Source organism: Triturus cristatus, chromosome 2_1, assembly GCF_964204655.1.
Source record: "Triturus cristatus chromosome 2_1, aTriCri1.1, whole genome shotgun sequence".
NCBI lineage: Eukaryota > Metazoa > Chordata > Amphibia > Caudata > Salamandridae > Triturus > Triturus cristatus.
Window position 1 is genome coordinate 277,201,502 of NC_140581.1, and position 15,602 is coordinate 277,217,103.

General features: G+C 47.7%; 1 protein-coding gene across 3 annotated transcripts in view; it reads right to left on the minus strand.

Moving 5' to 3' along the window:
• CPLANE1 (ciliogenesis and planar polarity effector complex subunit 1) overlaps window positions 1–15,602 on the minus strand; it is a 2,680,747-nt gene that overhangs the window by 1,437,413 nt on the left and 1,227,732 nt on the right. For all 3 annotated transcript variants that reach the window (XM_085631095.1, XM_085631092.1, XM_085631094.1), the window contains exon 32: window positions 11,620–11,818. In XM_085631095.1, coding sequence (XP_085487221.1) covers window positions 11,620–11,818 — 199 coding nt within the window. The remainder of the gene's footprint in view (window positions 1–11,619; window positions 11,819–15,602) is intronic.

Below are 15,602 nucleotides of genomic sequence, written 5' to 3' on the forward strand. Positions count from 1 at the left end.
CATCTAGATAGGCATCGTAGGAGTACGCGCATTTTTATCATGCATTTTATATTCGTGTACTTGTTCATGCTTATTGCAAGTTGGTAGAACTGAACTATCCTTCTAGATTCACAGTATTGCTAATAATATATCTCTGCTACAGTTTAATGGCTGTATAATTTACACCAGAATAACAACTGTTCAATAATCCCTTATTGAAATGCCCAGACTCTTTATTTTGTGAATCTCTGAGATAAACTAAATGAGCACGAGTGACTGAGCAAAAAGTAGTACATTGTTTCCACGATCTTGAGGGATCAGGGTTGTCATGTTCTAAAGGTTGCCAGAAACTATTCTCTCCCTGATGAACAAGTTACTTACCTTCGGTAACGATTTTTCTGGTGGATACAGTATCTGCCTGTGGATTCCTCACCTTGTGAATATCCCCTGCGCCAGCATTCCACGGAACTTTTCTTCCCCAGCATTCCACGTCGACGTGGGCGACGTCACAATACATCGGCTCCGCACGCGACTCCGTACGACGTCATCGGAGCCATAAGAAGCCCACGTCGGCGTGGTGACGTCAGTTCCACCCATTTTTTCCGTGCCTTCGAGGCGAACAGGTGAACCAACGACAAACCCAAGTATACACAGTATATAGAAAACCAATACATATACATAGCATACAAAACAAGGGAATGCTAATCAAACAAGCATTACCTACAAATGTACAAGAGAAAATATAAGCATTTCAAACAAGACTAATTTCATGGTATACAAAAGGTGGACAACGGGGAGGCGGGTGGGTTGGTGAGGAATCCACAGGCAGATACTGTATCCACCAGAAAAATCGTTACCGAAGGTAAGTAACTTGTTCTTCTGATGGATACATCTGCCAGTGGATTCCTCACCTTGTGAATAGATTCCCACAGCAGTCCCCACTCCCGGAGGAGGGTGTCCACCTTTCTATACCAGAAAGTCCTGCAAGACAGAGCGCGCGAAGTGGCCCTCCCTCCTCATCTCAGAGTCCAAGCAATAATGCTTTGCGAAAGTATGGAGGGAGGCCCAAGTCGCGGCCTTACAAATATCTGCCACAGGAACACCCCGGGCCAGAGCAGATGTTGAAGACTTAGCTCTAGTAGAGTGAGCACGAATACCCTCAGGAGGAGTCTTACCAGCCAGGGCGTAGCAGATCTTGATGGTCAGTATTATCCATCTTGACAGCGTGCGCTTGTGCACCGCTTTACCTTTAGAACGACCAACGTAGCCAATAAAAAGCTGGTCATCAACACGAAAGTCCTTGGTCCTGTCCAAATAAAAACTCATAGCCCTCTTCGGGTCAAGGCGATGGAGTCTTTCTTCCTCTTTGGAAGGATGAGGGGGTGGATAAAAAACAGGGAGGGTAATAGACTGCCCCAAATGGAAAGGAGTAACAACTTTTGGCAGGAAAGCAGCCCTGGTCCTGAGAACCATCCTTTCAGCATGTAAGGTAAGAAAAGGAGGTTTGGAACTAAGAGCTTGAAGCTCACTTACCCTCCTTGCCGAGGTTATGGCTACAAGAAAAACCACCTTAAAGGACAACAGCCTCAAAGGACAATTATGAAGAGGCTCAAATGGGGACCCCATTAAAAAGGTTAAGACAAGATTAAGGTCCCACTGAGGCATTACAAATGGAGTAGGAGGAAACATGTTTGTAAGGCCCTTGATGAACCTCAGAACAACCGGAGATTTAAATAACGAAGGTTGATCTGGAAGGCACAGAAATGCCGATAAGGCCGAAAGGTAGCCCTTGACCGTGGCCACAGCACAGCCCTGCTGAGCCAAGGAAAGAGCAAACTGAAGCACATCAGAAAGATGAGCCTTTAAAGGGTCAATGGATCTCTCTCCACACCACTTTACAAACTTAGACCACCTGTAGGAGTATATGGACTTGGTGGAGTGTCGCCTGGCCGATAAAATAACGTCCACCACATCAGGTGGGAGAGAGAAGGAACTCAGGTTGCCCCGTTCAATCTCCAGGCATGAAGGTGTAAGCTCTGGAGGTGGGGGTGTAGAACCTGCCCCTCCGACTGCGAGAGGAGGTCTGCCCTCAGAGGGAGACGGAGCGGAGGGCACGAGGAGAGGTGGAGAAGATCTGTATACCACACCCTTCTTGGCCAGTCCGGGGCGACCAAAATGACTTGGGCCCGGTCTTGGCGAATTTTCCTCAGAACCCGAGGAATCAAGGGTATGGGAGGAAACGCGTAAAGGAGTCGTGAACCCCAACTCAACTGAAACGCGTCCCCCAACGCCCCCTGCATCGGAAACTGGAGACTGCAGAATGACGGGCAGTGCGCGTTCTCTCGGGTGGCAAACAGGTCCACCCGAGGAGTCCCCCACGTCCGAAAGACGTGACGAACCACCTCCGGATGGAGCCTCCACTCGTGGTCGGCGGAGAACTGCCGACTGAGACTGTCCGCACGCACATTCAGCACCCCGGCCAGATGATTTGCCATCAGACAAATCTGATGGTCCTGAGCCCAGGACCACAGCCGCAGGGCCTCTCTGCAGAGACAAAGAGACCCTACTCCTCCCTGTTTGTTTATATACCACATCGCGGTCGTGTTGTCCGTCAGAACTTGAACTGACCGACCGCGAAGGGAAGGGAGAAAGGCCTTGAGTGCCAAACGAATCGCCCGCAACTCCAGAAGGTTGATATGAAACAACCTTTCCTCTGGAGACCAAAGACCCTTGATCTCCAGATCCCCCAGATGAGCTCCCCACCCTAGGGTGGAGGCATCCGTTATCACTGTGGCCACCGATGGAGGTAGATGGAAAGGCTTTCCTTGGGACAGATTGCCCTCCACGCTCCACCAAGACAGATCCGCTGCAGCTTCTCCGGAGATCTTGATCGACTCCCCGAGATCCCCGTTGTGCTGATACCACTGCTTGCGGAGGCACCACTGGAGCGCCCTCATGTGCCAGCGTGCATGGTTGACCAACAGAATGCAGGAAGCGAACAGACCGAGCAGGCGAAGGACCTTCAGAACTGGAACAACCGCTCCACTGTGGAATAAAGGGACCATCTCCTGAATGTCGAGAATCCTTTGAGGAGGAGGGAATGCCCGACACACAGTAGTGTCCAGTACTGCCCCTATAAACAGGTTGCGTTGAGAGGGCACCAGGTGAGACTTGGGCACATTGATCGAAAAACCCAAGTCGAATAACAGCTGAGTTGTCACCTGCAGATGACGCTGCACCATCTCCGGGGACTCTGCCTTCAGAAGCCAGTCGTCCAGGTAGGGGAAAACCGGAATCCCCGACCTCCTGAGATGAGCAGCCACCACTGCCATCACCTTTGTGAAGACTCGAGGTGCAGTAGTAAGACCAAACGGGAGGACCGCAAACTGATAATGTTGCGACCCAACCGTAAAACGGAGATACTTCCTGTGCGACTTCAGGATTGGGACATGGAAGTACGCGTCCTGCAAGTCGAGCGACACCATCCAGTCTCCTTGCTGCAACGCTTGAAGAACCTGCGCAAGGGTCAGCATCTTGAACTTCTCCTGTTTCAGGTAAAAATTCAAGATTCTGAGGTCCAGAATCGGACGCAATCTGCCGTCCTTCTTGGGGATCAGGAAATACCGGGAGTAGCATCCCTGACCCCTTTCCTGCTCCGGAACCACCTCTATTGCGCCCTTCTGAAACAAGGCCAGAACTTCTTTCTGCAGGAGAAGCAGGTGGTCCTCCGAGCAATAACCTTGGCAAGGAGGGTAAGGGGGAGGAAACTCCCGAAAGGGAAGGGCGTACCCAGTCTCTACGAGGTTCAAAACCCAAAGGTCGGTTGTAACAGATTTCCAACCCCGTAGAAAGTAGGACACCCGACCCCCCACAGGTCTTACATGATCCGGGATGGGGGATCTAGGGCTGCTTCCCTGAAGCCTCATTTGGAGCAGAGGAGGAGGAGGAAGAAGAGGGGTTACGACCAGAACCTCTCCGACCCCTTTGCTTCCCTCTATAGGAGCGATAGAGGGGATTCTGCTGCTGTTGTTGCTGCTGTTGTTGTGGCTGTCGGAAGGAGCGAAAGGATGACCTTCCGAATCCCCTAACCTTACGGAAAGTTGAACCTCTCACAGGAACCTGCAGACCCAAGGACTTCGCCGTTAACCTACTGTCCTTAAAACGTTGAAGAGCAGAATCTGCCTTCTCCCCAAACAACTTTTGTCCATCAAAGGGCAGATCCACCAGCGTGGCCTGGACATCCGCAGAAAACCCTGAGGAACGGAGCCAAGCTTGTCTCCTTGCGGCAATGGACGACCCCATAATTCTCGCCACAGAGTCCGCCGTATCCAGCCCAGACTGGATCACCTGCCTGGCAGCTGCCTGAGCGTCCGCCACAACCTCCATGAAGGACGACTTATCCCCCTCAGGTAACTTAGGGGCCAGAGTCTTTATAGAGTCCATCAGGGCATGAACATAACGCCCCAGCAAGCACGTAGCATTTGATGACTTCAATGCCATACTTCCTGAGGAGAAAGACTTTTTGGCCGCCTGATCAACTTTCTTCGACTCCCTATCAGCAGGAGATTGGGGGAAAGCACCCGAAGCATGTTTAGAACATGAAGCCTGCACCACTAGGCTCTCCGGAGAAGGATGCGTGGATAAAAAATCCGGGTCTCCTGGCGCAACCCTGTATCTCCTTGCCACCTGCCTGCAAACTGCTGGAGCTGACAGAGGCTTCTTCCACACCTCCAATACTGGTTCCAAGAGAGCCTCATTGAAAGGTAGCAAAGGCTCAGAAGCCGACGTCGGGGAGTGCAACACCTCTGTGAGCAGATTGGACTTGTATTCCACAGAGGGCAGCTGCAGATCTAACAACTCCGCGGCCTTCTTGATCACAACATGGTAGGGCGCCAATTCCTGTGGTGGAGAAGACCTTGCAGAAGCATGCTCCCACTCCGGGGTGGTATCCAAACCACTTGCCACCTCTATACCTCCAAACTCGTCCGAAGAAGAGTCGACCTCACCTTCTTCCACCTCAGCACGAAATCTTTCCTCCTCCAAAACCCTTTGGGCTTCACGCCTCGATCGATTCCGGGGAGCCGGCGTCGTCGACGTCGTACGCGGCGTCGGTGGAGCCAAAGGCATCGGCGTCGGAGGCGCTACAGGTGGAGTCGGCGGCGCCGGATGCGGCGTCGAAGGAGTCGGCCTCGGCGTCAAAGAAGGCTCCGAAGATTGACCATCCATCCGAGGTCGAGCCGGATTCCCAACCGGCGCCGGAAACTGCCAAGAAGGCGCCATCGGCATAAAAGGCATAAAAGGAGCCTGAGCATATTGCTGCGGCACTCCCAGAGAAAACGCCATCGGACCCACGGGACCTGCTGGTGCTCCGGATGGGAAGGATGCTCTCTGAAAAATGCCATACATGGCATTCAGAAATCCCGAAGGATCCGTACCTGGAGCCGGGAACTGGGGATAAGGAACTGCCCCTGTATCCTCCTGTGGAGCCACCGGCGTCGGCTCCTCCGAATCCTCCACCGGAACCACGGAGTCATCAGGCACCGGGACAGACTCTTCCTGCTCCTGCTCCACATCAGATTCCACCCGACCAGGAGTCGAAGCCTTGGACGGCGCCGGAGACGGCATCGGGGAACGAGCCGGAGTCCGCTTCGGAGAGGGAGACTTCGAAGACTTATCCGGAGAAGGCGAAGGAGACAAGATCTTGCTCTGACGTCGACGAGGCGAAGCCGACCTCGACCTCTTAGACTTCGAGGACCGACGCCGAGAAGAATGCTTCCTCTTCTTATGGTGCTTCTTCGACTTCGACGACCTCGAAGTCGAAGACTCCCGCCTGGACTTCTCCTTTTTCCTCCCTCTCTTCTCCTCACCGATCTTCTTCATGAAGAGTTTGGTCTTCCTCTCCTTCAGTGCTTTAGGATTCATGCTCCTACAGCACCCGCACTCATCCACATCATGATCAGAAGAGAGACACCATAAACAATTCTGATGCGGATCCGTCATGGACATCAGGCCTCCGCACTCCCTACAGGGCTTAAAGCCCGACTTCCTCGTCGAAGACATTCCGATTTTAACAAGAATACACCACTAGATTACAAAGTATCTAGAGAGCACTGGGAAAAAACCGTTGCGCGTCGACGGCGCGGAAAAAAGGGAACTGACGTCACCACGCCGACGTGGGCTTCTTATGGCTCCGATGACGTCGTACGGAGTCGCGTGCGGAGCCGATGTATTGTGACGTCGCCCACGTCGACGTGGAATGCTGGGGAAGAAAAGTTCCGTGGAATGCTGGCGCAGGGGATATTCACAAGGTGAGGAATCCACTGGCAGATGTATCCATCAGAAAAGAGGAGACACTAGTGGCATTGTGAGCTCGCTAAATGCAAATACGCTAACATTTCTCGCTGGGGGTGTTCGGAATCAGTCTGCCACCATTCCCACAGTTTATGTTATCCAAATGCGCAGGCCCTGCCTCGGTACTATAGGAACTATACAACACTATGGCCTGTTTCGGGGTTGCACATTTTTTAACATGAGAAATTAGGCGTAGGAAGAGGTTGTTTTCATAGTTGCCACCTGACTTTGCCTGTTTTAATCCCAGGGCCATCTCATGCTAATATTGGTATTTTATGATATACTGTCTATTGCACATGGCCTTAGCACTTTGCACTTTATATGATGCTCTCCATCTCTTTTTATAACCTGCATTTTGCTCTTTTATTGATATGAAGAATGTTCCTAGTTTAATCTTTTTAAAGGTTTAAAGCTTGTTGATGAAATGTATCTTTTTAACATGTTTTGCTTTTATGGTTTTGAGTTGCCGAATAAAGTACCCTTTGACTTGACTTGACATGTTATCGTCTCCCGATGTCTTTCCTCAATTACCAATGTGAGATTACCAGTAGCATGTGTAATTGGACCAGACTTAAGATTACTGCCATCTATTGTTGTGACTTCTTCCCAAGAGGTTTTGGATACTAGAGGAACATTATTCCTGTGTGCCCAACTTAAATCCTAAAAGTTACCAGTGGCATCGGAAACCACCATTACTTGAATATTCATACTCTGATGTCACCATATCAATCGAGAGTTTAAGAGAAAAATACGACGAGAAGACAAGACTGCTTCAGTCTGTGAGACAATCATCCCTGAACTACCTGAAGCCTTTGTTGCATGAGACTTTGGGCTTACTAGTTTTCCGACGATTTTTTCTGCCTTGGTTTCGCAGGACATTCTCTAAGAAAATGGCCCTGTTTTCCACACTAGAAGCACAATTTTGTCACATCTTCGCGGCTTTTCTTCTTTGCTGAGGGCCCCCCTAATGCTTCCAATCTGCATGGGTTCTGGTTCTTCTATGGATTTTTCTGGATCCGGCTTTTTCTGTTTATAGGTAAAAACTCGGCTTTCAGACCGCCCTCTTTCTCTTTTTCTTTCACAGATTCTGTGATCTTATTTAACTACTAGATCTATAAGGGCAGTGCATGACTCTGGGGGATCAACTACTTGTGCTAAAAGGTCTTTCAACTCATCTCTTAACCCCCTATAGAACAGGGCACTAGGTTTCTTTTCTGGCCAACCAGCCTCCTCTACCAACATATTAAAGGTAGAAATATAGATTGTTAGGTCCTTTGTACCCTGCTTCAAATTTAAAAGCTCAGAATCTACAGACTGCATGAAAGAATGCCTATCAAACAGTTTCTTCAACTCTCCCTTGAAGGCGGGATAATTATGCAGTAATGGATAATTTCTTTCTATAAGAGGTATGGACCAATTGGCTGCAGTGCCCCCCAAATATGATATTACAAACACCACCTTAGCTTGGTCATTCGGAAAGCACGCATCTTTACACTTAAAGTGGGGCTGGCACTGACTAATAAAAGCGGCAAACTTGGTGGCTTCCCCCATAAAACGTTCAGGAGGGGCCAACGGAATGGACTGAGGAGTTGTAACTTGTATAACAGGAATACAGCACTGTGAGGTAGAGAAGGAGGTGGAAACCGGGCCCCTGGACCCCCTGCCATGTTACCAATACAAGATTCGGTCCTCATGCCCTGTTGGAGGGAATCCACTCAAGCAGACAAAGTTTGGGTTTATTTCTGAAGATTACCCAACATGTGGGCTAAGCCAGTAAGCGTCACCTGACTCATTTCCATAGCGTTCGGGGGAAATTAGATTTTATTGGCTTCACGTTCTGTTAAATCTGATGTCAAATTTACTCACTTTTCTGCAGGAACATCACACAAATGATGAAGGTTCCACAACTTCCCCTGGTCACGCTCTGCACCTAATTACATCTAAGTACAGATGATAACAAGAGGAAGAAGGGAAAAAACAGGGAGGGGAAGACAAAATCAGCCAGCCAGAACTAAACAGCCAAGAAAAGTCTCTGTAAAGAGAAAAGGCAAGCAATGAGGTAAGTATGCGAAGTGTGTTTACTTCTAATTTAGTTCTGTTCAATGTGCACTTGTGTCTACCTGAATTATACCCTTCTTTCAGGAATTCTGGTACTTGATATAAGAAAAGAGAGTGTGGTGCATCTAGAAAAGAGAATAGTAAAAACAACTAAGATTCTTTTGGGTAAGGGAATGATTAGTAAAATGCCATGTAGAATAAAGTTGTAGCAATCAGAAAAAAAACACCTAATAATATGTGGTAGTTAACAGAATATATTTTCTTCATGGCGTTGAAATATACATGTTGCTGTGTCCACCTTAACTTCAAGCAGACCTAATAATATATTTTCTATCTTTTCAGGTATCCCGAGAACCAAAGGTTAATGCAAAAGAAATAAGCGGACCTGCGCAGACTAGGAGCATACATCAGATAAGTTCAAAGAAAATACTCTAATTAGGTAAATTGTAATAAGGGCAAAAGGCACTGTGAAACAATTGAATTACACAGCTTTTCTTTCGTCATTATGTTTCTTTAAAACAAAAACAGAAGTTCACCAGGCAAGCACTGGAGAAACCAGAAACGGTCTGCAGGAGCCTGAAGAAAAGGCCGACAGTTTGGAGGAGCAGACGCCCGTAGAAGACGTGGAGATGCAGGGTGAGGAGACCCCGATTCAACACGAAGATCGCAGATGCTGAGAGACTCAGACACCAGCACAAACACAGAAGACTACATTGGTGAAGCCCCGGAAGAAAAGGTAAAGAGAAACCGAAAGCAATACACTATGTTCTTCGGGGTGATTCTCTGTACCCACTTCAGTAAAAAATAACTGCTGTGAAGAGTTAGACATGCCACACTCTGTCCTTCACTTAAATCAATGAAAACCTGTGATCATTAGTGTCTGATTGCACTAAGGTCATGTGTTCCCAGCTAGCTGATTATTGGTACGTAGTGAAAGTCCAATCAATAGATAAAGATGCCTTTAAACTCAGTATACATCTTGTCATAGTTGCTGCCCTTCAAAGACAAAAGACAAATGTCAGGCTCTCTTCTGACAAATATGCTGCTTATTTTAAAATTGGGATTGGTGTTTACAAACTCCTCTCACTTTGGAGTCAGAGCAAGAAAAGTAAAGTGAATTATGTGAGAATCTTGCCGGGGCACAGGGAGCGTGAAAGGAAAGGCTGTAGGATGTAATTTGTTTGTAACTTACAACAAAATGTAAATATATGCAAATTAACTGTACACATTCATCAGTTAGAAAAGCAAAAATGAAGCAGATTGTTTTGTAATCCTCAAGTGTGATGAAAACAAACATTTTAAAAGGATCAAAACAAATCAAAACACTTTATTTGGTGATGCACAAATGATAACCATTAACTGAAACCCAATTTCCACACATTATCATTTGTGTGCAATACAGTGTTATCAGTAAAATTGTATAGCTGTGCAAATTTAGTGGTCATTTCAATTGAAAATATACAGTTTATAAATGACAGTGAGTTAAATACATCAAAAAAATCAACTGCCTTGTGTTCATTAAAGCTAGGTAGGTTGCAAAAGTTTGTCATTCTAAAATTTGGATTGCGATTCTAAAACATTTGGGAAGCACTGCCCTAGAGGGAGATTAGTCACACAGGTCTTTTGTTAAAGAGGGTCAGTTCTCGTCACAGGAAGACTGCACCTAGAGAATTTCTGGGCGATTTTGTGGCGCTTGCAGCTGTTTTGGAGAGACAGCCTGTTCAAATGCAATGCTCATTGGGCTGCTGTGACCTAAATTATACAGAGTCTTGTAGTGAGATCTTGCAATATTATGCAAATCAGTCTGAACCCTGTGCCTCACGGGAACAGTCCAGCCCGAACTGCCAAGCCATGCCTTCCCTCGACCGGAAACAAGCATCCTGGGACTGGTTTCAGGCTAACAGCCCTCATCAGCTGGACTGTTCCCATGAGGCACAGGGTCAAGACTGATTTGCATATAGCTGTGTCTGAACTGGGGTGGTGAAGTGAGCTAAAGAATGATGATGGATTCAACCCAGATCTGTGACTGAGGGTGAGTGTCAGAAAAGTTTCAGCGCTCCGTCCATCATCTCCTTGCGTTTGCCTTGTTTGCCCTAAGTTGGCAGGGTATGCCCAGATGTGGGTCCCTTGCTCACTTTGCCGCTGGATTCAAGCTTGCCAGGCTGATGAGGGCTGTTAGCCCCAAACCGGTCCTAGGATGCTTGTTTCCGGTCCAGGAAGGATATGGCTTGGCAGTTCGAACTGGACTGTTTCCATGAGGCACAGGGTCAAAAATGATTTACATATGGCTGTGTCTGAACCGGGGTGGCGAAGTGAGCTAAAGAACGGTGATGGATTCAATCCAGATCTGTGACTGGAGTGAGTGTCTGAAAAGTCTCAGCGCTCCGTCCATCATCTCCTTGTGTTTCCCCGTGTAATAAAACAGTTATCAGCCAAATTAGAAAACTTTTATCAACCAAAATAGTGATGCTAATGTGTCTTTGCTCTTGCTAGAAATCTTTGAATGCTTGAGCTCTAAATTTAGCAGATATAACGTTTACTCCAGAAAGTGCTACTTTTACCAAAGCAAGACATACAAAATGTAGTCCTTTTTCATTCATCATCATTATTATTGCCCACTTATTTTGCATCATGCAACTTATATGTGCTAAGGCAGAGAAAGTCATATGTTGCCGGAGATGCAACTGACCATGCAAAAGGCCTATTTTAACTTGCCTTTAGGCACATTCTTTCACAGAGGTATCATCTCACTATACTTAGTTACTCCTTTCTGATGAGTTTACTTTACACTAATGGCTATTCCGCAGCACATTTTGTGACCCCAATGCACCAGCAAAATTTCCTTTAAATTAGATCTAGGTTTTTGCTCAACCCCAGCATTTTATTGCAAGCCCTATTAACCTTTCGGAGTGACTGATCTAAGATGTGGCTGAACCTGAACCAGACCTACCAACCTTTCAGAGAAGAATTTACTAGCTACTTTATCAAAGTCAAACTAGACTCATCAATTAATTATTCAGAAATGCACTTGTGATATACATTATTCAAGGCCTTACTTAACCCACTGTCACATGGATAGCTCATCTAAGAATGCCACATATGATACCAGATCAAAGATCACACAACAGTAAATAATGCACCTAGTTGGGCTTGCAGAAGATTGCTCTCATTCAGACATCATTCAATATACAAACATGTCCCATCATTGAGGTACAACTATTATGTTTCTACCTGCAGCAACCGGAACATTTCATCTTGGAACATTTGTCTGACTGCTTCAGAGGAATTTTGTGGCTGAGTTCGGTGTTCCCTATCCTGGGTATCTGGTGAGCTTGTATTTACAGCAGCAAGGAATTGCATCTTTTGTGCATCCAAGACTGACTTAGTCGGGGAGGAAGGTCCATCAGATACAGCAGGCACAGGAGGCTGTCTGTCAATGAAGAGAGCCAGGAAACACATAGGTACAGAGAGTTTAAAGTCATGAAAATAATAACACAAGTCAATCCATGGCAACTATACCACTGTTACTATTTTACAACTGGAACATTAGTAGCCCACTGTGCTAACCAACAGAATACTTGTGCAATGTAAAAAAAAGCACTTCAAATCGTTCTTAAACTCTGCATTAGAGGGATCAAAATAAAGGGTGGCCATCTTAATCACTTATAAAAGAGAAACATCCCAAAATGGTGAACATTCAAGCTATTAAACTCACTAGGCATCCCAAAATAATTTCATCCACCAAATAATGAGATAATGCTTATGGCTCTATATTCCTGCTGCCCTTATCAAAACTGGTGCTAATGACCCTCTTATTCAAATTGTAAGCTCACTAGAGGAAGCTCAATAGCATCAGTTCTCAGCTCTAAAGTTGTAGGTAAATAAACCCCCTCTTGAAAAAACTAAGTTTGATCTTGGCAACTACTAAAACCTAAAACATGTTACCAAACTTCCTTTCTGGGCATTAATCATTAAACAAGTAGTTTTCAGTCAACTCTTAGCCCACAACTCTAACAATAATCTCCTGAATACATTTCAATCCGACTTCTACCCCAACTGCAGGACTGAAAAAGCAACAACTCAACTACTCAACAACATCCAACAATCTCTGGATGATGGAAAGAGCAGCCTTCTTCATTTCTTGATTTGTCAGTAGAACTTGGCCCCACTGATCACTACATCCCCTCCTGAACATAGCCTTAACCACAACTGGACTAGCAGGGAGGAGGAATCTTTTTTTCTTAACAAAGCTCTAAATTTGCCAACATTGAATCCCACAGATCGGAAAAACCCCACCTAACCAGTGGAATACCATAAAGATCAACCCTTCTACTGCAACTTTTTTTTTCTTAAACCATTTTATTGGGTTTTCAATATTCAAAAAGCATTTCATATGTTTACCATACATTAGTACAGACAAAACAAAGGGTACATTAATGATACTGAGGCAGCATTTCATGCAATAATCACAAAACAGGCTGCGTAGTATGAAGTGCCTTGGAGAAGCAGATCTCTCCCGAGGAAAGTATGTCCTCCTGTGTGTGTACCCAAGAAAGAAAGACATGGGGATAACCAGCTGCTAACTTGGGGTACAGAAACGGGGTGAGTGACGAGGGGGGAAGGGGAGGCTTGGGCGGGTGCATGTTGATGCTTTCTGAGTAGCTGGGGCTACAGGTTTAGACGAGGGAGAGAGCATAGTGGCACCATTAGGGGTTACCATTGTGCAATGTAGATGTGCGCAGTGAAAGGGTTCTCGAGCGAGCAGGCCTACCTCGGCCCCTAGAGAGCGCACTCAGCGAGGCGCTCTGGGTGAGCCTTGCAACAGCAAGAATGCACTGTCATTGTCAATTATTTGACGAAAGTGAGGGAGCAACATGGCCCATTCAGGAGAGATGGGGCGTTGACGCACTCTACACAACTCCTCGTTACGGGGTGCATCCTCTTCTGCAGCTCCCCACTTATATACTGCCCCTTTCCCGGCCACTAAAGGGGATCTTGCGGGCGTGCACCAGTGCAGTGCGATTCCTCGTTTGGCTAGAAAGAGGGCCAGGGCTGCGAACTGTGACTGAACTTTGTGGTACTACCTGCGTCAGAATATACCGAACGAGCAGGCTTTCCAGAAAGAGATGTTAGGAAGCTCTATGACCTCGCGCAGTGCAGCATGGACGGTGTCCCAATAGTGCTGCAAGGCTGGGCAGCCTTAAAACGTGTAGGAATGTTGCGCTAGGGGCCAGGCAACGAGGGCAAGCAAACTGTGACTCTGGGTAGTGGCGTTGCAGCGGAGCCTGCATCAGGTAGGCCCGGTGAAGAAAAACAAATTGTATATTTTTGAAGCAGGAGTTCTGGGAAACCTTCTTCGGGAATTCTAGAGCACGCTCTCACACTTTATCATGTTGTGGCCTCCTAAATTCCTCTTCCCGTTTGTAACGCAGTTGAGCAAGTGGAGCAGGTGTCAGTTCCTGGATGGCATTGTATATCCAAGTGATAAGGTGACTCCAGATAGATCCCAGAGACACCGGCAGTCAAGTACGAGTTGCCTGTGGTGAAGGAACTGCACTAGGGGGGGAGTACGCTCTCTTCTGCCTGCTGATTGAAAGGGAGAAATGGTGGGGCGGCAAGTGCCGCCGATGTACAAGTTACTTACCTTCGGTAACGATGTATCTGGTAGAGACGATTCTAGCCGCAGATTCCTTAACGTAGAATTATCCCCAGGTGTGAGACTGGATCCGCAAACTTTTGCCACTGCATCTCTGCGCGCCGGGGGCGGTACCACGCGACCCCGCCCTGACGTCGTCCGCGGACATGACGTCAGCGAGGTCACATAAGTCCCACCCCAGCGCACTGACGTCCGTTTTCTTCGGCGAACTTTTCTGCGCCACAACGTGGAGCCATCACAAACAAAACTATGAGAGTATGGGAACAGTGTGCGAAAAATCAGTGAAACAAAAGGGGAAAGACCCCATGGTGGGGAACAGCACCATTAGGGACAGTGCCAAGCACTGCGTTACTGAAAGGCAGGGAAGGAAAAGAGAAGAGCACTGCTCTGAGAAGCAACTCCGCAAGCGAAGGCGACATCCTCCCTGGATGCAGAAAAACATGTGAAAAATGTTGCGGCAGACGACAGAAAGACTGCAACCACAATCTAAAACTGGGAAGGACAACAAGTCCGGAACAGAGGAGTAACGACAAATTACCCCAAGACAACTCCCTCAAGGAGCGTCGTATCCCCTGTAAAGAGCTAAGGGCTGAGGCACAGCCAAGAGCCCCCAACACAGAGGACTGCAGAGGAGTCAGAAACCCCAAGCAATGCAAAAAAGCTTAAGGAGATTAGGAGTAGGCCCCACACTGGCGAATCAGGGTGTAGGGATGCAAAAGTACACATGAACCTACCGCCCAATTACCACAAAGTAGGAGTGGAACAAATAAACAGAACGAAGCATCCCGCCAGGGAGGAAGTGAAAGAGGGCACCCGCAGAAAACAAAGCCACCCGGAGGGAGGCGAGTGGAGAAGACCAAGCTGAAGGGTCCTTGCAGAACGGGGAGGAAGGGCGGGCCGTGAAGGAATCTGCGGCTAGAATCGTCTCTACCAGATACATCGTTACCAAAGGTAAGTAACTTGTACATCTGATACGAGACTACTCGCCGCAGATTCCTTAACATAGAATAGATACCCTAGCCATACCCAGAGAGGAGGAGAGCCTGTGAGAGAACCTCCCCAGTAGGAAGAAACACAGGGCCCCAGCAGGGGACTTGTCACGGGGACAAGAAGGGCGGCCCAGCCCCCACCAAGCAGAAGTAAGCAAGAACAAGACGAAGGGAAGACCAGGAGACCCCAAGCCCATTCAAGGTACAACGGCCACAAACCCTCGTAGGGACAGACAGCCGCAGAGGAGCACCCAGGAGGAAAAGAACGACCCCAACTCCAAGGAGAAGAGGTAAAACCGGAGGCAGAGCCTGCCGTAGGAAAACACAGAGACAGAGGACAGCTGAACAGGCACCAGCCACAAGGAAGCAGGCAAGGCAGGAACGGCTCCACAGCCAAGAAACACAGGCATAATAAGAAAGGCACAGGTGCACAAAGCCCCAGCAGAACAAGAGGCAGGGGCACAAGGGAACACAATAAGGGCAACTGCGGTGGACCAGAACAAGCAGGCGTGCGCACCCAGCAGCTGACAGTACCATGGAGTAGTGCACCCAGAACAAGCCAGGCACAG